Genomic DNA, 26782 nt, shown 5'->3' on the forward strand with positions numbered 1-26782 from the left:
ATATAATGGAAAACTCAAAAAATTGTCATTAAAATATTAAAAATACATTGCGTAAAAAGGGCTATTATTAACTTATAAAATGTTACTTAAATTCAGTAAGAAAAAGACCAACATAACAAAAAAGGAACAAAGGATATGAAAAAGCAATTCATGGAATAGAAAATATACATCAATGATGAATGTACTGAAATGTTCATACCGATTAGCGATCAAATAAATTAAAACAAACAACTATTTTCTGCCCATTAAATTAGCAAAAACAAAAAAGTTTAAATGATAACATTAGTCTTCGCAAAACTCACAGGATAAAGGGCATTCTCTTATACTGTTAGTTGTATGTAAAACAAATCAATACAATTGCTCTGATAAAACAAGTTGGCAATATATAAAAGGGTCTCAAAAATCTTCACAATTTTTAAATCAGCAATCCCACTGATAAGAACTCATCCTAAGGAAATAATTATAGAAAAAAAGACTTAGCTGCAAAGATGTATTTATAATAATGCAGTACTGGGAAGAAAAAACTGAATATCAAATAGGAAGCGGCATTTGAATAACTTAGAGTATATCCATAAATACAATATTATAGTTATTAAAAACCATGTTGTCTTAAGAATCTGAGAAGATGATCATAATACACTGGTGAAAAACATAGGTTAGTTAAATATACATAATGTATTTTTTGTACATAATTTTTACAAAATACATATGTTGCAGCTGGCCGCAGAAATACATAGTTTTTACAAAATACATTTACAGCCCGCTGATGGGATTGCTGATAAAGGCTATTCTGGGGGGTTATCATAATTTATGATTCAAATCAGGACATTTTTAAGAATGAAAGGGTAGCTACTAATAATTTCACTGGGACAAAGAGTGCAAACCAGCTCTGTCCTAGACAAACCACAATGTATGGTTACTTTATTTTCATCCTTTAAATTATTGTCTTTATCAGGGGTGGGCAAACTACAGCCTGTTGAGCCAAATCCAGCCCATGGCCTGCGTTAGTAAATAAGATCCTACTGGAACACAGCCATCCCCCATTCATTTACATATTGTCCATGAGTGTTTTCCCACCACAACGTCAGAGCTGAATAGTTGGGAAATACAGTATGGCTGCCGAAGCCTAAATATTTACAGTCTGGCCCTTTAAAGGAATTTTGTTGACTCCTGATCTGTATTATCCACAATGAATAAGCATAACTCTAGCAATGAAAGAGTTATATTTTTAAACACCAATTTTAGAAGAAATACTATTTTTATGGAATCATTAAAGGTAAAACAGATCAGCATAATGATAATTACCTCAATCAAAGAATTTCCTATGAGTCTTCTAAAGCTACAGGGAGAATAAGTCACTGTACTGGTCAGAAATATTTTACTAACCACCTCCCAAAAAGCTCTGTGACTAGATTTAAAATTACTATGATTTCTCATTTTACTTGAAGAAAAACCAGATATATAATATAGACAGTAATATTCTCACAAAATACCTAAATCAAACAAATTCTGAGTGTTAAGTATTACCAGAAACAACCCTCCCCCGAAAACCCTAACTGATTTCCATTACCTAGTATTGAATTACATAAAAGATATACAATTTTAAAATGAATTAACACACTGTCATTGAAGCTAAGTACAACATGTGATAAAAATAAACACTGTTTTTGGCCTACTCTAATGGATAAAATACAAAATTATGGGCATAAAAAATAAATGATTACTTGTCCAATCAGTAAAAAACACTTTCTAGATTGTTCTGTGAATATTTGTACTTAATGGGCAAATCATATGACTGGTTAATTCCTTGAAAAAGCTCGTGGTTTAAGTCAGAATCCTGTCATTTTAGTTTTCCTCTCTCTTATTCCCATCCAAATATATTTCAAGGCCTCTAACACAGATTTTTGCCTACTGTTTAAATACTCTGGCTTAGTCCTATGAAATACATAACTTAGAAGGCTTTCAAAATTATTACATAAAATAGTCATTTTGAAATAAGTGATATAAAGAAAAATCTCAGGAAAATAAACTGAGTAGTTTAAGTTCTTTTATTTGGAAAAATTATCTACCACTACCAAAATACTTAGAAAAAAAGTGGAAAAAATACACAGAAGTAATACCATCCTTAAAAAAGGTATGTGACTCATCTAAAATAAAACCTAGTAAGAAAAAGTGATTCATGAATTCAGTCTCCATAGCTGGATTTACAATTCACATGTAACAGTATGACTACCACACCTACAAAGTCCATTCTAGACTCCACTCAGTACCTGTGTAACTGGGATAACCCCTACACCATACTGAGTCTCAGTTTTGGCATCTCCAAAGTGAGAGGGTTGCAACGGATAACCTCAAAGGACCCATCTAGATTGTATTTTTGTGATTTAATGACCATGAACATTTTATAATTTAAGTATAGTTCTCCAAATCCTCTGTCATTTTAGTTTTCAAAATTCTTATCATCTACGTAGTCTGCATTTGAAAAAATGTCACTTGAAATTAATACCTATTTGTAACCATAAGGATTGTCTTCTTGCTTCCAGAAATAGCACAGTGGTATCGATAAGTCTCTCCTTCTAACTTTTTGATATGATTCTGAAAAGAAAACAAGACTCAAGATTTGCATAGTACAAGCATTAACTATATATTAGTTAATCATAGTAACAGTGCTAGTTTGGGAAAAAATTATTAGAAACAAAGGCACAATACTGGCACGTGAAGCTAGAAAAATATTCACAGCATGTTTATAAATTAACTTCCACTGTGCCTTAAAAGACAAATATTGTCTTAAAATACTGTATTAATACAAATAATACAATTAATACAAATTAATACAAATACTGTATTAAATGCTTACTAAGTGATCTTCTGATAAAATATACCTCATTCTGTGATAACTCAGAGGTTTAAAAATATCTACCAGAAATAATCACACATTTTCATTAATGGAATATGAACATACACTAATATAGTGTGACATTAACATTACAGGGGTTCTTAATCTCAGGTCCATGGAAGGACTCTGGGGGGGGGGGGTCTATGAACCACCTAAAATAGCATTTAACATTTTGAAAATGTGGTTCTGCAACTTTTTTCAGAGGATGGTTCATATTTTTCATCAGATTTTTTAAGTGGTCTGTGATCCTTCTCAGAGGTTAAGAACCACTGATTTATAAAGAGATAGATATACACATAATAAAATTCCAAGATAACTGATATTTAATGTTTTTGAGTATTTGGTCTTATAGATGAAACATGCATGAAAAGTACATGTATGTACCAAATTATATTCTTGATAGAAAAGAAAATGTAATGTCAATATTAACACAAACATGAAGAATTTCTAAGATTTCAAATAGCTGGCACAATTTATTGCTAAAGACAATAAAACAAGCATAAATAATTCAAGTATAAATAGTAGCACATTAAAATACATTTACTTTCAACTATCTCCAAACTATTGTGTTTGAATTAGCACACATTAAAAAATGAATAAAAGTTATTTTTTATAATCAATGCTAATGAAACATTATTGACATTATCTATAATGCATGATTAAAGATCAGATGATATAATGTATATGAAACTACAGAACATAAATATACCTAATAAATAAGACTGCAACATTTATAACCAAGAATACAACAGCAATATTATTAAAAGGATAACATCATCAATAATAATCACAAGCAGAGAAAGCACATTTGTTGTTATTTCAATGCTTACATACACATTTTTTCAAAAATTCTTGGTTCAGTCATTCCTTGACAATTATGAAAAGCCAGGAACACAGAAGATGAATCCCCAAAGAAGTGGGAACTCATCTTCAAAATGAGTCTCAGAGACAAGTGGAATTTAAGTCTCTTGTTTCACATCTTGCCTGTGTGAATTAGCTAAAATCTTTAATATTTAACATGGGAAATGACTAGAACGATTCAGTACTTTTATTTTCAGCTCTGAAATTTAAATGTTAAACTATTTAGATCTGAGATGCAATGTAGAAGAAATACTACCCACTCTCCGTCTTGTATGCATTTTCATTAGTTATCAGGCTGTTGTGCTTTGAACCACTGAAAGCTTTTAAAGCATAATTTATCATCATACTACACTATAGAAACTGTTTTCAGCATGACTAAAATCCACTATACTCTGAGATCAGATTAAGATATTCAGTCACTGATGGCAGCAGGAGACTAGATTAGCTGATAAAATATTCACTCCCCCCTCCCAAAATGCAACTTGAAGATTCAATTTACAATATTTTAGCAAAAGCATTCAATATTTTCAAGTAAATTCTAAGGAAATAACACATGAAAAAGCAATATGTATAATGATGTTCATCACAGAATTATTACTGTTAGTAAAATAACAGAAGCATCTTTAATGCCAACAACTTGGAATGGTCAAATACACACTGTAAGGTTACTTCAAGAGATGGTAAGGCAAGAATTAAGAATGAAGCATTTCTGTGAACACGGAAAAATATAATCAAAACAAAAAAGCAACAAACACCTTTTAAATATTATATGGTTGTTAAGTATGTAAACCAAAAGAATATTAAATAAAAACTGGCTATATAAATATATGTGTGTGTGCATATATATATGCATGTGTAAAAAGTAATTATCTTAGGAGAATAAAGGATAAGCAGTATATCCTATGACAACATAGTATATGATTTAGTAACTTTCAAAGCGGAGTGAAGAATACAGAGCAATACTCAAGGGAAAAAGAAAACGGGGTAAATGAAAAGATTCCCAAATAAATTATTTAGAATGTACCCATGTTACAGTAAGGTCTGGGAGGACAGAATTTTATACTCTAGTGCTCTTTAATATTTACACGTTTTGTTATACTTGGTCCCTTAAGGACTGAAGTCTTATTTCTTTTGTATATCCAGCACAGTTTAAATAATCAATAACTACTTCATACCAAAGTGACTACAGCAAGACAGGCAAGGAATGAAATAGCCTGAATTTAAGTATCCATGCTTATCTTTGTCATCCATGGAAAAAAACTACCAAGTCCTCTCATTAATGTATGACCATTCTATTTTTTCCAGTAACTATAATATATTAAAGTTTAAAAGGCTGTCTGATATCACAACAAAAACGAATAAATCAGACAAGATATATTTAGCTAAAATGAAAAGTTACTTGAATTTTGTGCTTACAGACATGCAGTGATAAAAAGGGAAATCACAAGGTTAATAACATACATAGAGAGCTAAACAAACAGAGAGTAAACCATAAGAAAAAAATTTAAAAAGTTATACAATTTCCTCAAAGTCAAGTCTCATTAAAATTGCAATACATCCAGGAAAATTAAAAATCATTACTTTTACCTAAGAAGGAAGGCTAATTATTAGTGATGATTTAAGACAGCATCTTGAATTAGTTATTGTGCTTGGTTCTCAGAGAAACTGTACATGTGGTGACATTTTTGCCAACCCTCAATTATCTAGGCACAAGAAAAGTTTGTCAGCTATGGGTTTAGGCTGATCTTTGGCTGTCATTCTTTCTTCTCTAAAGTGCTTGTTTTAAATAAGAAGCAATCAATTTATTCTTTTGGTAACTGCAGTTTAAACAATACACAATCCAGCTGAACAGTTACATGTCAGCGGCTTCACGCTCTTCAAGTGGACGGCACGTTAAACGTAAGTGTACACTTTGGTTTCAGTTTTGGGGAGAAGAAGGAAAGTGGCCAGATAAGACGCTGCTAAATCAAACCAAACACTTCTATCATTTATCGTAAGGAGAGAAATCAAGACACAATTTATTTTCAGAACTAACTATGAGGGTACTAATTGCAAAATAATAGTTTAGAATTATTTTTGTTCTCACTAAGATAACAAATCCTCTTTAAGAACTTAAAAGCAAAAAGGACTGGTTTTTAAAAATAAAGATGTCTATAAAAAATAAGGATATCTATAAATTCAGGGGACACATAATTTGCCAAATTATATATTCAACTTCTACTTCTGTTAATTAAAACGCTAATTGTGAAATAAGTGTAACCAACAAGGAGATTCAAGTTCTGAAAAGCAAAAATGCTCAAGGCTGAGACTGTGTATAACATAATTATAAAATGATTGCCATCTGACCAGCAAGAGTACTGAGAGGTAAAAGAAGAAAAAAGAGATTAAGGAAAATCTCAATATTCATGTCTCAACTCTTATTTGAGGTCTAAGAACAGATCAACAGCAACTTATATTTCAATTATTAAAACATATGCCCCCGTCAACAGCCCCATAATTGGAGTCGATCCTGGGTGATGTGTGAAACCTAGTTATGTAATTCCATCATCAGGACTCACAAATGTAAAGAACACATAATACGCTGGACATGAGAATTGTCCTTATTTTTCAACTTTACCTGAAAGTACATGAATACCATAAGACAAGATAAAATTTTCAAAATGACAGTAAAATTGTCTGCTTCTGGACACTAGAAAGTCTTTCACCAACTAAAAAGAGAGGAAAGTTAATCTCCTACACCCCTGAATCTTTCATACTGATCCCTTATTCCTGTGCAGTATTACCAGGAATACCACCATCTTTGTGTGTAGTCAAGCCGCTATGACAAAAAGTTGAGAGAGAGGGGAGAGTTGTAAGGAAAACTTCACTGAAATGAACACTCAATCTAAATAAATCAAAGACAGTCAATTAATACCACAGTTTGTTTTGATTTTTAAGGATGAAATCAAGTAGTAGTATAGGAAACATTTACTCCTGTATTTCCGGTTCTTGCTGTGTAGGCAGAAAAAGAAAGAAAATAAAGTTAGAAGCATGCAGAAAGATAAAATGTAATAACATACAATAAAAACCAAAGGCTAAGAACAATGAAGAGTCGTATTATTTCGAAGTCAAAGTAGGAAAATATTAATAAATTTGATGGGGAGGGGTTTCCAGTCAAAGGAGAAAAGCAATTTACGTATGTATATATTATTTAAAGTAGTAAAGTTAAAACTAAAACAAAAGTCAAAAAGATCCACCTTAAAATATTTTTAGGTTTAAAAAGATTGTAAATGTACACAATCTTTTTTCCTCTCCTCCAGCTTCTGTTTACCTGAATAAATCTAGATTTACAGAGTAATCCAAATAAATTAATTTGGCTGGGAGAAAGGAAGCAGTGGAATTCCTGTAATTAGCTATCAAGTAGGAGACCAAAGTTAACTGTTAACTAAATGGGCTACCACACAAACAGTAATAAAGCCTATGACTTCTTTTAACATCATCCTTTCTGCACAAAAGGGCTTTGTTCCTATGCAGAAAAGAATTACCAGTCATTCCCACTTAACACTTTATGCAAAAATTTAAAAAAAGATAATAAATTCTACTCTACAAACCACGTTCCCTGGGTAATCCTTAAAGAAGTTCATGAATCAGGAACTTAAAGAACCACCCATGAAATCCTTGTCCTAGAAATATTTAATATTAAAATTTTACCCATGACCATGAAGAAGAGAGTTTATACCTCAAATAAATCATAGCCCTCTGATTCCTGTCTTTCGTATGGGCGAATGATGCCGTCCTCGTGGATAAAACGAGGGGGACGGAGCCTGGACACTTCCTCGGTTGATTCTGCTGCTCTGTATAAGGCAGTGGAGTAAATATAAGAAAATACATAAGAATCTTTCAAAATAATACATTACAAATATATATGTAGATTAAATACTGTACTACATTCCATCTTATATCAACATTTGATAAAAAACAGAGTAATTTTAAATAACGTGCCCATTATGATGGGACGAGTATTAAAACCAAGTCTGTTGGACTTCAAGTTCTCCCACCTTTCCTCAAAGAAAAGAAAATAACAAAATAACAAAGGCACCAACTAGGCTGTCCACTCTGTGCAGGCAGCTAGCACAGGGCCTGGCATATAGTAGGTACCAGTCAACATTTGCTGAGCAAAGGAGAAATCATAAAAACTGTTTCTTCTTACTCCTTTCTGGTGGCACCCCACCTTGTGAACCCGTCATAGCTCTCACTTAGACGTCAACATCCTGAAGAGCAGGCCAAGTGTTTAACTTGTCTATGTATTTCTAGCAACCGTTAGCACACAGACACATACTTTGCACGTGGTATGTGTACTTAATTACCTCTGAATTCCTTGGAAGGTGCTGCTGGCCATATCTATGATTCCACCAGTTGGACGAGCCACAGCACCCACAAGCCCTTTTCCAATTCCTTTAAAGAATCCAGCAGCTCCTTCCTTTTTAGCACCTTCAGGACCAAGGACAATGAATGTAGGAAGATATTTTAAAATAAGCAAGATTGAACTCAACAAAAGCCTAAGCCAAATACTGAGCTGTTTTACCAAGAAGCTTCAAAATTTTGGCTTTCTAAAGAAGTTAAATTTAATCCTAACACATAAAAAACAGTGGTTTTCAAAGTGTGTTAAAGACACTAATTATTAGTCCCCTCCCCAGACCTACTGAATCGGAAACTCCAGAAGTAGGGCCCAGCGATCTGTGTTTGAACACGTCCTCCAGGTCTTCCTGAGTCGTGTTCAAGTTTTACAACCACTGATCCTTAGACCTAAGAATCTAAGGTTTAAGAAATAACCAGAAATTTTTCTCTTTCTATCTCTGTGGATTGGCCTATTCTGGATATTTCCTACAAATGGAATCAAACAATATGTGGTCTTTGTGACTGGCTGCTTTCACCTGGCAACGTGTTTTCAAGGTTCATCCATCTTGTACTTGTATCAGCACTTGATTTCTTTTTACAGCTGGATACTACCCCATTGTTTTTGTTAAATTATGCGTTAGCGGATAGTCATTTACGTTGCTAACACATTCTGGCTATTATGTTCTATGAATATTTATATGTAAGTTTTTGAGTGAATGTATGTTTTCAAATCTCTTCGGTATACACCTAGAAGTGGAGTTGCTGCCAGACATGTAAACTCTGTTTATATCCAGGTGTCCCAGCACCCTTTGTCGAAACGGCATTCTTCATGGAATTATCTTGGCACCCTCATTGAAGATCAACTGACCACAAATGTAAGGGTTTATTTCTGGAATCTCAAGTCTATTCTACTGATCTGTATGTCTATCCAACTCCATATGCCAGTAACACGTTGTCTTAGCTACTATACCTTTATGGTAAGTTTTTAAATTGGATAGTGTAAGTTCTCCAACTTGGTTCTTTTTCAAGACTGGTGTAGCTATTTGGGGCCATTTGAATTCCCACACACATTTTAGAATCAGCTTGTCAATTTCTGCAAAGAAGCCAACTGGGGTTTTGATCGAATAAAGTACTTTTTTAACAGGATAAAACAAAATGAATCAATTGCTATTGAGAATCTAAAGGAACCTGGTTTAACTATTGTCCTGCTGAAAATAACATTCAAAGTCTGAGTCAGAGTCTATTACTTAACAGACTCTTTCTACTTTCTGAAGAAAGTACATTCATTAAAAAACACTTTAGGACTATGAACATAAAATTAGAAATTCCCTCAAATAACCAGTAGCAATAACATCTATTATGTTCATTATATATTAACTCTTCAGACTCTGTACTGGAAGGAAACATTCTCAACCTACCTTCCACAGGTTTTGTTATTATTCCAGTCACTCCACCAACAACTCCCTGAAAGACAGATCAGTCATAAACCTGAACGGAAGATGCTTAATTTTAAGCTAACCACTAGAGGTCTCTACATACATACTAGAAATAACTTTTTTTAAAGAATGAGGACTTACTTGATAATGTGAACATGTACCTAAGTGAGCACTATGATTTTTAAAATATTGTACAATAGAAAATTTTAAACAAAGGCACTTTGTAGAAGTAAAATTTTATAACAGAAAGAACAGGATAGCAGATGAAAAGATTCTATATCTGGCTCTGGCACCAATTAGCTATGTAAACACAGGCAATCGTTTCAATCTCTTTAAACCTCAGTTTCCGTACCAGTAAGATAAATGAGTTGACCCAAATAATCCCTAAGATCTAATTATAAATTTTAATGAAATTACTTTGTAATTTAGTGAAAGTGTGAAAAACCGAAAATGAAGGGAACTGTGAAGGATTACAAATAGCATAACCAGTAAGACACTTTTGATTAGACAACATACAACACTGTAAGTCACTGGTATAAACACAGAAGTTATAGTTCCTGAAGCTATTTCCAAAATTAAAACAGTAATACGTTTATACATTCTTAATGTCTGCCAAGTAATGGTAGTAAATAAGACTACCTGTACACCACACAAGTGGCACAGAAAGAGAACTGAAGTGTACACACTGTTGAGAAGATTAGATATTTCTGGGAAGAGGTGAGGGTGATCAAATAGGATTTTATAGCTTTACCTATAGTATTTCCATTATTTATTAAAATGAGAACTTATAAGTTCTTATAATTACTTACACAGAGAATATTCATATATTACCTGTATAATTTAACAATATCCATATATTATCTGTACTATTTTTAAAGTACTGAAAAACAGTGAAAGGCGGTTCCTGGTTTACAAACACTCAGCTTGTATACCTCCCCTTCCACAGAAATGGTCAACTGATGACAACCCGAACAAGTCCTCTTCCCTCTAGTTAGCACCATGCATCATATTTCTTTCTGCTTTGCTTCTTTGCCTTCCAGAAGAGTGCTAACTGGCCATCATTACAGAGCTCTCACTCCAGCCCAAGTGCCAAACTAATCTGGGATTTGGAGGATAGATGTGATAGAGATATTGGGGAAGGAGAGCACACAAGGAAACAGAAAAGTCCACAATTTATAACTACTGCTACTGTAACAGACCTTGACCCACAAGAAATATTCCAAGTTTCAAAAAAACCAGCTAAAGTGCATTTTGTAAAGTGTATATCAAAGTTCAGGGCTTCTTGAAGATTCAGTAAGAGACTTACACGCAGGAAGCCCTTTCCTCCTCTGGCCAGGCTGTCCCCAAAATCTTTAGGCTGTCGACCCATCTCTTCTCTTCTTTTTTGCTGATATTCCTTGTCCATTGTAATTGCTGCCAAACCTTTTCCAACAGAACCGGTGATGCGAGATACAACTCCTGCTGCGCCACCTATCAGAAGACCCAGAGAAGTAAGTCACATTGTTTCTTTAAAGACCATTACTGCAGTATACAGCACACCATTGCTTTAAACAGCTCTTTCAGATTCTCATAAACATATAGAAATGTATTTTTATCATTTCCCATTTATCAAGAAAAATAAAACTATTTAAAGTACATTGATTCTCCAAAATTTTTCTGTAAACCTAAAACTGTTCTAAAAAGTATTGTATTAAAAAAAAAAAGCACAATGATCCAACACTAGAAAGACATATAAACAACCCAGCAAGTCTGTGCTATTTTCCATTTAAGAACAAGGGAACACATCTTTTAAAAGGGATTATTAGAAAACTGATCCCTCTTTATTTTTATAAACAATGCATTTTAGAATAATTATAATAAAAATACGTATATTTATATACACAAATAGGTGATACATACCTACAGTGTGTCCAAAGAGACTTCTTACTCCAATCACTAATCCCTCAGCAAATTCTTCAGGGCCTTGAACAGCACCCTGGCCAAAAAAAAAAAAAGAGAGAGAAAAGTTTGCTATTTAAAATTTAAATAAGCTTAAGACTTTTGATCTAGTATTTCAGGGTTTCCATGAAGATAGAGAACCTGTAAAGATCTACAAACACTGTGATATCACAGTTTTCACCCTCTAACTCAAATATTGACGGCACACCTATTGTGTTTGAAGATACCTTCAACCCACATGGTCTCGGCAAACTCTTCTGAGATGACAAAAACTGGACAGGAATAAATCATGGCTTCAGTCACAATCTGAAGTCGGCCTCCCTGTACCGAGTCCTATCAGACTGCTGCAGCAAGCTGCACTGGTAACAAGACTAAGAGCCCACATAATCTTCTTCTCCCATGTGCTCTCTCTGCGTTGTCCTGCTAAAACCCTCACTACTTTGGGTTCCTGGATTCCTCCACCCAATGGAGGTAAACAGGTTAGAGGAAAGCTTGAATACAAAACAAAGTCAGCTTTTCATAACCCCTGAGTCCTTTCCATGGTGGTGAAACAGCCGTGGAATGGTGTTAACCTACCTAGCATTCTTCCTTACAACTACGTGAAATCATGGAAAATGTGGGCACGTTTTATCACCCAGACACTAGAAGTACCCAATTAATTCTACAACAATCTTTTAATGTCATCTCAAGGAATTTTAAATAAAATATAACGTTGATGTATTTTTGTTATCTGAACATTATTCAATTCACAGATACAATTAAAATACAAATTATTTGTCATTAAAAAAATAGAGTATCATTTTCTGTACATATCCTTAAAATAAATAAAAGATCAATACCTGGAAAGGTTCATAGAATAAAGCTTCAACTCCTTCAGACAGACCTCTAATTAATCCAAATGGGTTTCCAAGCACATCTAAGCCCAATACAAGGACATACATCTGTTTCAAGAACTAAAGGGGAAAAAAAAAGTATAGTGAGTCCTTTACTACTGCTGTAAGAAACAGTATCATGATGCCTTGGGAAGAAAGGAGAGTACTGACTACATGAGTTTGTTAAAAGAAATCAATGCAGAATAACCATGACTACATCCATTAACTGATCTTTCACTGTGGGCCAGGCATTACGCTAGTACAGATTCGAGGCAGTCTGCCAGTTAGCAGCTATGACCTTGGACAGGTCAATTAGTCTCTATAATAGGGCCTCAGTCTTCTCATATAAAAAATGAGAGGCGGATTGCACTGACCTTGCATGGCTGAGTACACATATTAAATGAATATATAATTCAATAATAGTTACTTATTTTTATTATTATTTTTTACTTATTTTTATTATTATGTAACTATTGCTATTATTACAAAACTAGATGGGAAAATAATAAACAAAACAAAACACAAATGAAAATATATCCTTATTTGAACATGTAATAACTATAATGTCTATATACACCATAGGAGAAAAGACCTTCCAGCAGAGGAAGGAAAGGGCAATGTCACCCGGGAGTTCCATGGTACAGCAACGGTACCCTACTACTCCGACACAACTACTATGCCTCTGCATCCAATTCAAGCCATGGAGTAACTGAGGTGTGGGAAAGCACCTGGCTTAGAATTCCTCTCCTGACTTTACTAGACTGTGCTGAGAAACTGTAGACATTTACAAAATAAGTGTTATGCCTCCTACATCAGCATTCTTTCCCAAAGTGGTAAATTATAACTGTAAAGAGAAAAAGGCACCAGAGGAAACTTTAAAAAATTTTTATACATATGGAGGGAAAAAAACTAAAGACATAGAAATTAATCCAAGAAAACCAGAAAGTAATGAGACTGCAAACTGAGGTAAATTAGATAAACAGTGTGCCATCACATACAAACGTTTTGTCTGATATTTTATGCCGTACATTGCTTGTGAGCTCCTATGATAGGACATTACCTGTTCACTGTAATGTCTAACAACACTGCACAGAAGCTGATCTCTCTTGTAAAACTGACACCGCAGTTCATAATAAGCAAGCCTGGGAGGAGAAAGAAAGAGGCAAAAGGCACCACGATTCATCTGAAAGAACGAGACTTAAAATTTCAATGATAAATTGATCATTCACAGTTCGATTTACACATCTGCCACATATAATTTACGTTTGAGATCTTCACATCATGGTAACAAAATTACTGTAAAAATAGTGCATTCTCATACAAGTCTTTCATAAATACACAGAGTAAAAAGGTCGAAAAACTCAACCATAATCCCATCATATAGTGGATTTTTTAGGTTTTTTTTTCTTGTGAGTTCCCACTTTGAATTCTTTCTTTTCCATCCAAGTCAAAAATATTTAAAACATTCTTGTATGCATTTTACACTCAACATTGTGAATAAGTATTGCTCTAGGTTATTCAAAATTCTAAGTAACCATTTTTAATGGATGCACGGCATTCCATCGTGTGGAAATATCATAACAAAACAATTCTACCGCTGTCAGACACTTCCAAATCTTGACAATAATAACTAGGATTGCCATATGTAAATTTTGAATATAACTCTTTGGTTGCATTGCATGATTATTTTTTGGACTGAATTCCCAATAAAATAATTACTGAGTGAAAAACTACGAAAAAAACATTTGAGGCTTTGATATATATATCTCTCTTTCCACTCATACAAATAAAAAAAAAAAGTTCCCATTTGCCAGACCCAACCCTCTCTAGTACTAGGATTATTCACATTTTGAAATCTTTCATAATTTGCTTTAATTTGCATATATTATATGATAAATGATAAAGCTGAGCATTTCAAATATCTATCAGCTACTGTATCTTCCCTTCTGCAAATTATCTCTTAGTGTCCACTGGCAAATATGGTACTGGAATCCTTAGGTTTGTCTTATCAATGTTTGATATTAAGACTATCAATCTTCTCTCTGTCACACTCATCATTATATTTTCCCAGTTCATTTTCTAAATGTTTCCACTGATATTGTTTTGTAAAGTGTTTAATTGTTATGTAGTCAAATCTATCTTGTATTTTCCACTGCGGGTTTTCCCATTGCTTTTAAACTGAGAAAACTTCCTTTACTCAGATTTGACAACAATTAACCTTGATATTTTCCTCAGTCTTTTTCATCTGAATTTTATATTTAATCCTTCCATTCCTATGAAATTATAGTGTACAAGTAAGGTAGAAATAATACAAATGGGTTTTTTCCTTTCTCCAAGGCAACTACTTGTTCCAGTATCATTGCTGAATATTCAATTCAATGAACATTCACTGAATTCATATATGTCTAGCACACGTAAGTATTCTCAGATTAAATGTTACAAAGAGTTATTTTCTATACTTTTCCATATGATTATACTGAAATCTCACCATACTGTTACATATTTCTAAATATAAGTCTGTTTTAAAACATGGTCAATTTATAAGCTACTACTAAAATAATTCCATTTTTTATTCGACATTCATGTATTATCAACATATGAATAACTGAAGAAAATATAAAACTCTTTATGAGTAAAATAAGCATATCTAAAAAGCATAATTAGAAAGGGGCCAAACTTCAAATATAGTGAGAATTATCATTTTCTAAGCTAACATTCTAGCCCAAGTGGGAAGAATTCATATCCAGAAACATAACCTTGGTACAACCCCCCCCCACTTTAACATAAATCTTACTTGAATATTAGGTCATCCACGTCAGTCAGAGTAGCACCTATGCTTTTCAACAGCAGATTGACAGAATGAATTGCAATCATTTCCTGTTTTTCTTTGTCCGACTCTTCACTTCCACTACCCAAGGACAAACTCAAATGTAACTAAAAGAAAAACAATGTTTAATAAATAAAAGCTAAAAACAAAAATCAAACAATTTACGTACATAGGAATCAGATCTTCCAGAAACAAACAGATGTCGTACTTTTCAGAGTCCTAAATAAAGTTATAATTTGTTATTCTACACACCCACACAGGATAACTCACTAATATCTGATTCTCATATTTGCTTTTTGATAAAACACAAATTAGTCTGTTCCAAAGAACTAAAATTTTATCTAAAGCATATAAAGACCATTGTGTTTATATGGAGGGGCTCAAAACACTTTATAAAAATAGTATAATCATTTTAAGAAGAAAAACATGTCAACTGGCACACAAAACATGTCTACCGGTTAAAATAATAAATAATCATTTATTTTCATCCAACGAAGGTAAATAATTTATGGCAGTAATTAACAATAACAATGATAATTATACAATAATAGTAACAACAACATGACAATTATGGCAATGATTGGCAAGTTGCTAAATACATTTTTAAAAGAGTAATTAGGTTTTCAGCTTCCACAGACTCCCTCCACTCGGTACTTAAACATGAGATTTTCACGTTCCCGTTTAGCTGCTTCTACTTTGTGCTGTATCACCGATAGTTCAATAGTGGCAAAAGACACAGGCAGAAGCTGGTTCTATCGGGGCAAATAAAGCAGATGACTCTCCTTTCTTATTCTGCATTTTACGTAACCAGCATAGAGCTCAATAGAGGGGACCTGAGGTAAAATGAGGAAAGCCTGGTTCTGGTCTTTGTTTTGTTTTTTCTTTTGATGTGGACTTCTGCCCATCTGCAGAATCAGAGAGTATAAAGATCCAGGAAAGGTGAGCTTAGGTGGACAGAGGTCCACCCTTTCCCTAAGGCGAAGTCACCATGGAATAAGAAAACAACTACAGTTCATGATCTTAATTATTTAACTTCATGGCATAATCCCCGATGTGTGTAAAATCAAGAATCAATAAATTAACAATCTTTAACACTCCCCTAAGATTGTAAGTTCCATGAAGTCATTTTACACTTTCCAGAGCAACTTTGATAGTAGGCATTCAGCAAATATTAGTTGAAGGTATTGTTCAAACACATACGTGATTTTCACTTAACAATGAAAAAGAAATTGTGTATAACCTACCACATAAAGATATAAATTTTAAACCTAACCCATAAATATGTCTAATACTACCAGTACATCAATTTAAAATAATAATTCAATTCCATTTTATAAATTAATTTACTTAGCTGGAAGGATTGGTGTATGCAATTGAAAATAATGTGCTATGAACAGTTTTTGAGAATGTAAAGGATCATCAATATTTTAGAGTTACTGAATTGTAAATCTGGCCCATTACACAAGTTTAGAGCACTGTGGTTGGTAGCATTTGTGAATTTACTAAGCAGTCACCTCTTCCTATAAAACCTAAAAGGAACAACAAAAGGAGAAAAGGAAATGGGTTCATAAAGTACAAAATCAGGCAAGTGAAAGGTATCCAATTTTCCACTTCCCTAGTTACGATCAAATTTTGGAAGGGTGAAAAACACCACATCAACAGTATAATACCTACCTCAGCGTTTTCACATTCTGCTTAGGGCACCCATTATAGCTCTCTATTTAGACAGTGAGAGTAGTTACAAAGTGCAACCAAAACATTAAATGTTGGTGAGCACTTCTTCGCTTAATTAAGAAATGCTTTTGTCAGCTCCTTCCTTGAATAAAGGGGTTATTAATTCAAGACTAGGGAACACGCTCTGACGGTTTCTCTGTGGGAATTATGGTTGTACATATGTTACAGAGAAGTGCCTTAATTATTTCAATTAATCAAACAAAATTCCCAACAAATATTTGATACAAAAAATTAAAACACACATTTATACACAGAGCCTTTAAAAATCCTACAACAATTCTGCCCAATTTTCAAAATAATAACTACAACACACCTTAACAGGAGAAATATGGAAATGTTCAAAGAAACTAAGAACGGACATATCAGTCATTGAAGTCTCCAGTAACTCTGTATTTAGAGCATCAATATCTCGTTGGAGTAACTTTGTCTGAAAAACATGAAATCAAGAATTAGTATTTTAATTTTTTTCTCTAGTTAGTTCAAAGAATGGCTGAATGATTTTTTTTAGTTTATAATTTTCCCAAGAAACAAAAATTGTTACCCGTTTTCTTTCAGTTTCAGGGTCAGTTGTTGGGGTAAACAGTGCGATGATAGCTCCTAGAAACCCCTGATCAATTTTCAAGGCCATTTCCTGAATGAGGACCATAAAATACCTGAGGGAAAAAATTTTTTTAAATACAGAAAAAGCTTTCTATCACATCTTGTAATTTTCAATGTTAAACTTTGATTTTGACCAGAAGTCACAATAAGATCTTACTCCTTCATCTCTTAAAAAGTGTTACATTAACAAGATCAAAGTCTCCTTACCTAAGCTGGTTTTTTTTTTTCACTAGAGTTAAGGTTTCACTAGAGGTCATACTGTTGTATTGACACATAGCATTTAAAATTCCAAATCCTGGGTGCCTGGGTGGCTCAGTCGGTTAAGTGTCTGCCTTCAGCTCAGGTCATAATATCAGGGTCCTGGGATCGAGTCCCACATCGGGCTCCCTGATCAGTGGGGAGCCTGCTTCTCCCTCTGCCTCTCCCACCACTTGCACTCTGTCTCTCTCTGTCTCTTTCAAATGAATGAATAAAATCTTTAAAAAAAAAAGTCCCAAATCCCATATTTATCATGTTACAGAAGAGAAAAATACAATTAGATGATATAGCATGTGTTACTACATTTTTAAGGTCCACAGCAATTGCTTTCAAGAGCACACTTCACGAATACATAAATCATTTATATTTCACTGGCTATTTTATATTCTAATTGCAATTACAAAGAGGAAAAGTGGTTAAGGAATTTTACATTTTAAAATATAGAGGGGTTATTATTAAATTAAGTTTCAACATAGAAAATTACTTGACCAAAACTGGATTCACACGTTCAGGCGGAAAATAAGTTTTATATGGAAGTGAGCCTCACAAGAGTGAAATTTATTTTTAAAATAGATTCTCATTCTAAATTCCTTTCAATAAATAGGGGAATCTTTACTTACTTGAACTGTAATACTTTACTGTATTCATTAAATCTTGTGATGACACTCACATCAATGAAAGGTTTGGGCTCTAAGAGAAAGAAAGAAAACAAAAAAAACGAAGAAAAGAGTCAAACTTTATACTAGATAAAAATAATATCTACTTAATTTTAAAAATAGGATGTCTCAATTTTTTTCTTTTTTTCACCTGAATCCAAAGCAATAGATTTTGGAGGAGCCACGGGGTGAAATACAACAGGAAACAGTGTACCTGGCAACTGACTATCAACCTTAAAAAAAAAAAGAAAAGAAAGAAAATAAATCAGCAGGATTTGAAATAATGTAATAACTTTTAGCTTTAGAGATAATATTATAGAAGAGGCTGCTTATTTCATCATAATTAAATATCTGCATTGTATATATGACGCTATTAAAAGTTCCACTTTAAATCTAACATTCGTACATATGCAGGCAAGGGCAACCTTTTACATAAAGGAATATTTAATACCCTCATAAGCACATTAACACTGTACAGCATACACACTATCAATCAAAATATTTGTGCCTTTTGATTTTGACAGCTTATAATTTAAGTAAAATGTAAGTGGAAACTGAATATGAAATTAGAAAGGAGAAAAAGGATAAAAGTGTCCTAAGTAGTATTTAGTAATTAAAAGGAAGAGAGGAAGGAAAGCAAGAAGGGAGCAAGCAAGTAAGCAGACAAAAACATTCTCCAATAAAGCCCAGCTCACTCCTGTGTAGAATGACAAAAGAAAATCTTATTTTGGGATCCCATGACAAATTCAAAGGAATATTTAAAAATAACAACGTCAGTGCAGGAAAATGCTCTTGCAGGCTAACTGGTCAAATTCAATAATCTCAACAGTCACAAGGTCTTGGACGCTAAGCGTAGAGAATCCACAGGACACATGGGAGAAGAGTAAGAAACATACAAACAAAAAGAAAAATACTGTTTACAATGTAAGCTAGAGCCTTGTAGAAAATTTTCATCCCCACGTTTCCCAAAGTGATTAGGTATACTTAATTGAACAGAAAATGACAATGTTACCTGAAGCCAGTACAATCTGGCTCTTAAACTTCTCTGGTGAGGAGACTGCTTAAATTCAACCTGAATCCCTGACAAAAAATCTCGCTTTATTGGGCAATGAACAGGGAGGCGCATTTCCATGGGAACTTTATCAAAATTGACCTGGGAAAAAAAACACATATGTTTATGATGATCTGGTATTAGCAGCAGAGCCCATTTTAAATATTCACTTACTCACAAACTGAAAGGAGAAAATAGTTTAATCTCCACATCTCACTAAAAGATCTGCCTTAAGGTGATCTACAGTTGAGATCTTTGAAGCAGAATCATCACTTTTCCACCAAAATTAGGAGGAAAACAAGAAAACAACTGAGGAAATTTTCAATGATATAAACTGCCGTTAAAGAAAAGACACCATGCTTTATATTTTGAAAAAACCTAAATAGTAATGAGTAACTCTAGGTAACTCTTAAATTTTGTTTTAACTAAGTTAAACAATGAATAGTTAATCGCTTATTTATGTCTGACAGTTTGTTTACGTTTGAGCATTGCCAACATTTATAGGGATAAGGGTTGGAGTAGGGAGCATATCCGGTGGCCAATGCAAACCCAACCATTAGATGTCAAAGAATAACTGAAGCTGTGTGACTGAACCACAGCAAATGAGAAACTGCAGTCAAGCTTCTGGGGTCTTCTTAGGGCAAAAGTGACCTTTAGCTACAATACTGTTAAGGGCCTGCAGAGAGTACACCTGTATTTGTGCCATCTACCCAAGTCCAACAATCGCTCACATTTAATGAACTTAACTGCGTGGGTTTTCTACAGGTTTCTCATTACTGAAATACATAATTTTGCACAGCCTTTATTTACCAATATATATTGGCATCATTAAACACAGAACAAAAGTTCCAATAAGCAATATTAATTTCTGCATAATCTTACTGAAAACAAGTTCCATGAAACTGTCTTGTAAACAGAAATTACAAAAATGCAAAAGAGCAACATATTTAAATCATATTTCACAGTATATGATTTAATAACATATCTTAATCTAAAATGTACTAATGAGTATCAGTCATGTCGATCCTCCTAACAAGAGTTTATTTGCTAATAAATAAATTAGTTCCTGCACACATACTTTTACTTAAATTTTCCTTACTTATTATCTGCCAACAAAATACATATATAGAAACTAAAACAAAAAAATTTTGGTATACCTCAAAATTATTATCTAGTTTAATCCATCCATGGTCTTTTGATACTTGATATTTTTTATAGGACTGCTCCAACAACATTATCTGCTTTTGACTAAAAGGCTTCCATTTCTGTTTTGGTTTCATCTCCCAAACAACACCAGAACTAAAACAATTCACAAAGAAAATTAAATTAGGAGTATATATTAGGCTTGTTGGAATTGTCATTCAACTTCAAATTATTGCAACTATGTATCTCTTATGAAAATTATACAAGAGATTTTTTAAACAGCAAAATACACCTGTATTATAAAAGTTCATAAGGAAAAGGGGCAGGGGAAATGTTCTATCACACACTGACATCAACCAATCAAGGAACTTGCAAACTTCTTTTATAAAGAGCCGTAGAGTAAATATTTTAGGTTTTGTGGCTAAGACAAAATTGAGGTTATTACATAAGTGCTTAAATAACGAGAAAAAAATTCCATAGATTTTTCTAATTGATGAAATTCAAAATATAAAAACAATTGAGTACAAATTTTAAAAATACAAGTCTATCAATGAAAAAATATGTTTTTAAATTTTTTTCATTGAGGTATAATTGATACATAACATTAAATTAATTTCAGGTATACAAAATAATGATTTAATATTTGCATATACTGTGAAATGATCATCACAATAAATCTAGTTAACATCTATCACCATACACACTTCCAAAAAAAGAATTTTTTTTAACACTTCTTTCTCCGTGGTGACAACATTTCACTGAATTAGGGCTCAAAGTCAGTGTTCATAGAGGCTAATTCTTCGGTCACCTCAAACTCAGCCCTGGCTTCTCAAATACACAATAACTGAGTAGTACTGGTCACATCTGGTAACTCATCACGAGTCAAGGAAAATCATTCAAAATCATTTGCCTTTAGTTGACTATTGATTTTGCTCTGAATGTCCTCAGTTCTTCAAGCAACTGTTCTCACAAAGAGGCTAAGGGTCCTAAGTTTATTTACTCTGGACACATTTCTTCAGCTGCTACATTCAGGTGATTCAATTAACTCACCATCGGTAAAAGACGTTCCTTGCCTGGCTAACACATTCAGAAACTAACTTGGTTGCAGCTTCATTTTTGGTTTTTTATTTTTGTGAAGAAATTCTGCTGTATGAGCTATTTTGTCTGAAGTTTTCTAATTTTTCTGGCCATTCCTTTCCTGTGAGGTGGGCATATTTTGACATGTGCTTAGTTTGGAAATGTCAATATATATTGTATTCTTTTAGCACAGGTAAGGGTCATTACATAATAAAATAATGCTTTGCCATTTCACTCAATAACTGTGACCTAGTAGAGAGTCACATTCGAAGTCCACTTTTCTCTACCTCTTTTGACATGATGAACATGCATTAGTAATAAAAAATAAATACAAGTTGCAGGACAGCTATATGTGTGGCAATCATACACTCTCAAGTTATTTTTCCTTTGTTGCGTGCTAAGCAGCGGTGCAAAAGCAGCCACAGACATATAAAAGAATAAGCAAGGCTGTGTTCTAATACAACCTTACTTGTGGGCAACAAACTTTGAATTTCATATAATTTTCATGCATTACAAAATACTATTTTCTTTCAATTTTTTCCAACCATTTAAAAATGTAAAAAATTCTTAGACTGAGGTCTCTAAAAAACAGGCCATCAGCTAGATTTGGCTCATAGGCCATACTTTGTTGACCCCTGATTAGAGAATACTGTTTGCATAATGATAAAATAAAACCCCATTATATTTTAATTTAACATAGTTTGTTCGTACTAATCAATGATACTGTTAACAATGTCCCCACTATATCATGTATTCAGTCAAAGAAGATAATGCATAAAATATCCACTATAAGTTATATAAATTATATAAACCTTGGGCTGCCTGGGTGGCTCAGTTAGGCATTCAACTTTTGATTTTGGCTCAGGTCATGGTGTCAGGGTTGTGAGAACGAGCTCTGAGTCAGGCTCTTCTCTGGGTGTGGAGGCTGCTTAAGATTCTCTCTCTCCCTTTTCCACTGCCCCTCCCCTCCCTCTAAAATACACTGAATGAATGAATAAATAAATAATATAAATCCAACACTGATTCATGATAAAAACGCTTCAACAAATTAGGAAGAGAGGGGAACTTCCTCAACTTGAAAAAGAACATCTCCAAAAAACCTACAGTTAACTAGATGCTTTCTTACTAAGATCGGGTACAAAGCAAGGATGTTTACTCTCATCACTCCTATTCAACATTGGGAAATCCTAGACAATGCAATAAGTCAAAAAAATAAAAGGTACACAGATTAGGAAAGAAGAAATAAAGCTGTCTTTGTTCTCAGATGACATGAATGTCTATGCAGAAAATCCCAAAGAATCAATCAAAAAATTCCTGCAACTAACATTTCAAAATACAAAGTTAATATATAAAAATCAATTGTGTTCTTATATATCAGCAATGAAAAACGGAATTTGAAATTAAAAACACAATAATATTTATATTAGCACCAGAGAAATGAAATACTTAGGTATAAACAAAATCTAACAAATTTGTGCAGAATCTATGAGGAAAACTACAAAAGTTTAATGAAAGAGATCAAAGATCTGAATACAAAGATCTGTGTACATGCATATGCAGATTGAATATTGTCAAAATATCAGTTCTTTCCAAGTTATCTATAGCTTTGATGCAATCCCAACCAATATCCCAGCTGATAAATTAATTCTAAAGTTTATATGGAAAGGCAAAAGACTCAAAATAGTCAACATAATGTTCAAGAAGAAGAAAGTTGGAGGACTGACCCTACATGACTTCAAGATTACCACAAAACTATATAAATCAAGACAGTGTGGTATGGGTGAAAGAACTGACAAACACAACAAGAGAATAAAGGGTCCAGAAATAGACCCAAACAAATATAGTCAACTGATTTTGAAAAGGAGCAAAGGCAATTCAATGGAAAAAGGACAATCTTTTCAACAAATGGTGACAGAAATGAACATGCAAAAAAAAAAAAATCAAGTTAGACATAGAGCTTACACATTTCACAAAAACTAACTCAAAATGTTTAATTATAGACCTAAATATCAAACACAAAACTATAAAATCCAGCAGGTAGCACAGGAGAAAATGTAAGTAACTTTGCATTTTTGTGACTTCTAAAATACAACTCCTAAAGCACAACTCATGAAAGAACCCACGCTGGGCCTCATTAAAAATAAAAACCTCTTCTGTGTGAAAGACACTGTTAAAAGAATGAAAAGACAGTCAGAGACTGGGAGAAAATATCTGCAAAACACATACCTGATAAAACGATTGTACCCCAAATATACAAGGAACTCTTAAAATTTGATAAGAAAAATGAAAAATTAAAAAATGGGCAAAAGACCTGAATCTCACCAGAGAAGATGTTCTGATAGCAAAGAAGCATTTGAAAAGATGCTCAACAGCATACATAATTAGGGAATTGCAAATTAAAACAATATTGACATATCACTACATCCCTGTTACAATGGCCAAAATCTGGAACACTGACAACGCCAAATGCTGGCAAGGATGTGGAGCAATGAAGGCTCATTCATTCATTCCTGGTGGAAATGCAAAATGGTGCAGCCACTTTGAAAGACAATTTGGCAATTGCTTACACAACTAAACATAATCCTACCATAAAATCCAACAACCCAAACGAGTTAAAAACTTATGTCTATACAAAAACCTGCCTATGAAGGTTATAACAGCTTTATTCATAAATGCCAAAACTTAGAAGCAACCAAGATGTCTTCTAATAGGTGAATAAACTGTGGTACATCCAGGCATGGGATATTATTAAGTGATTTTATAAAAATAACTTACCAAGCCACAAAGAGACATGAGAAAACTTAAAAAAATATTGCTAAGTGAAAGAAGCTTATCTGAAAAGGCTACGCACTGATTCCAGTAATATGACATTCTGGAAAAGGCAAAATTTTAGAGACAGTAAAAGGATCAGTGGTTTCTAGAGGTTCAAGGGGAGGGAGAAAGGGATGAACAGGTGGCACACAGGTGATTTTTATGACACTGAAACTATTCTATAGGACACTGTAATGACAGATATGTGTTATTCATTTGTCAAAACCCATAGAATCTGGGGTGCCTGGGTGGCTCAATTGAGCATCTGCCTTCGGCTCAGGTCATGGTCCTGGGATCCTGGGATTGGGCCCTGCATCGGGCTCCCTGCTCAGCGGGGAGTCTGCTTCTCCCTCTCCTCCCCCTATTCCTGCTCTCTCTCTCTCAATGAATAAATAAAGTCCTAAAAAAAAAAAAACCATAGAATTTACAACACTAAGAGCAAACTAACTTAAACAACATCAATACTGGACTTTAGATAATAATAATGTATCAACATTAGTTCATCAATAGTAAAAAATATACCACACTATTTCAAGATGTTAATAAGAGGGGAAAGATTCAGGACACAGGGGAGCTCTGTACTTTACAGCCATTTTTTCTGTAAACCTAAAACTGCTAAAAAAAATAAGTCTATTTTTAAAAATTATGTAACTGATTTATTTTTCCTCAGTACACATCACCACTGAATTAATGTGTATTAAATGTGTACTGCATCAGAAAAAATATAAATATAAAAATATAATCAAGTTCTTTTAGATGAATTTTTAAAAGTCCTTATAAAGACCAATCTGACAAAATATAGTAGCATACATAATACTAAAATAAAAATGTTATATTAAAGAACAACAGAGTAAAGAAACTGAATTTATAGAACTTGAAAATTATTTTCATATTTAGGTTAAAAATACTATAAAAAACTGAAGTGTATAACCAAGAGAATATATATATACATATATATACAGAAATATATTACATATATACAGAAATATATTAATATTATATCAATGGATGTGTATACCCTTTATAGAACTCTTAATCTTCCAGGTGTTGTGTGAAGTGTGTTACATACGTGATGTTTATTGACCTAATTTTTTGCTTCACTAAACATGATTATTGATAGATGCCATGATGGTTATACATGGTAACATGTTAACCATTCCACCCATCAGCCTCCAAGAAAAGGAGTCTTTTACCAAAGTCAGTGAGATTTAAAAAGTCAAAATAAATAAATTCAAATATTTTTCTTATACAGACGCAAGCAGAATCAGAAACAATAACTGGTTCCATCCATCACTATTTAAAAGTTCTAAATAACTGCCCATTAAGGACTATGTACCCATGTCAAATACTGCCTCCTCCATGAATGTCTTCTCCAATGTGTCTGACCCACTGCTGTCGGCTCCCCCTAATGCATGACAGTTTCCTCAGCCTCTACTGCACAAAACAACTTAGTTGCTTCTATCTCTGTACTTCCATTGCATGTATATATACTTCTTTGCAGCACTTCTGTTATTACAATTCATTAAAAGAATACATACCAAAAACAAAGAAGCCAACCTCTTTTTTCCCCCACCAACTGATGATGAGTACAGTAAGTGCAAAGCCATTATCTTAGTCATCTTTCTATCTTAGGGGCTTTTCCACTAGCAGTGAAAAAAATCGTTCATAAGTTATGCAGTACATCAAAATTCAGAACACCTGTTCACTCTCATTAAACTTGATATTATGAACTCAATGCTTTTTAAAGATTTCTGATGCCTTAACTTCCTTCTTCCGTACCTGGTTATCCCAATATATGAAACTTCCTGCTTGTTTTCATTGTTAACCAGGGAAAGCCCAAGACTGTGCAGAGAAAAGGTTATTTCGTGATCGGCCTGCTCCATTTCTTCTGCCTGCAGTGCTTTGGAAACCAAGGCAACGTCATCAGTGAAAAGCAACACTCTCTGGCGCCCATCTAGGAAAGATACCCAGTGTATCTGAGTATTTGCATCATAGGGAAACTGGCCACATTCATCCTGGGGAAAAGAAAGACTTTATATTAAACCCATAAGTAGTAAACTTTTATTACATATTACATAAAGTTAAACTATAGTCACAGAACATTTAGAAAAGTTTAAAAAACATGACTATAAATTGGAAAACCATCAAAATGATATAAATTAATTAAAGTCATAACCTATTTTAAAACATTGCTCACCGATTTTTTTCAAACAATAACAAACATTAACAGTGCTTAATTTTTTTT

At 33.4% G+C, this 26782-nt stretch overlaps 1 protein-coding gene across 4 annotated transcripts in view; it reads right to left on the minus strand.

Moving 5' to 3' along the window:
* The window catches only part of VPS13C (vacuolar protein sorting 13 homolog C), a 218369-nt gene that overhangs the window by 7866 nt on the left and 183721 nt on the right, over positions 1-26782 (minus strand). For 3 of the 4 annotated variants that reach the window (XM_087859292.1, XM_045810443.2, XM_045809730.2), the window contains 16 exons: positions 26317-26552; positions 20664-20805; positions 19468-19608; positions 18607-18688; positions 18420-18489; positions 17483-17594; positions 17255-17368; positions 15175-15314; positions 13441-13522; positions 12348-12461; positions 11470-11545; positions 10877-11040; positions 9553-9598; positions 8104-8227; positions 7476-7590; positions 2507-2595 (listed from right to left, as the gene is read on the minus strand). In XM_087859292.1, coding sequence (XP_087715418.1) covers positions 2507-2595; positions 7476-7590; positions 8104-8227; positions 9553-9598; positions 10877-11040; positions 11470-11545; positions 12348-12461; positions 13441-13522; positions 15175-15314; positions 17255-17368; positions 17483-17594; positions 18420-18489; positions 18607-18688; positions 19468-19608; positions 20664-20805; positions 26317-26552 — 1847 coding nt within the window. Of the gene's footprint in view, positions 1-2506; positions 2596-5344; positions 6749-7475; positions 7591-8103; positions 8228-9552; positions 9599-10876; positions 11041-11469; positions 11546-12347; positions 12462-13440; positions 13523-15174; positions 15315-17254; positions 17369-17482; positions 17595-18419; positions 18490-18606; positions 18689-19467; positions 19609-20663; positions 20806-26316; positions 26553-26782 lie in introns of all 4 variants that reach the window. The other variant, XR_006782128.2, reaches the window with a different exon arrangement.

Source organism: Ursus americanus, chromosome 36 (assembly GCF_024610735.1).
Source record: "Ursus americanus isolate L20-20 chromosome 36, mUrsAme1.1.p, whole genome shotgun sequence".
Taxonomy (NCBI): Eukaryota; Metazoa; Chordata; class Mammalia; order Carnivora; family Ursidae; genus Ursus; species Ursus americanus.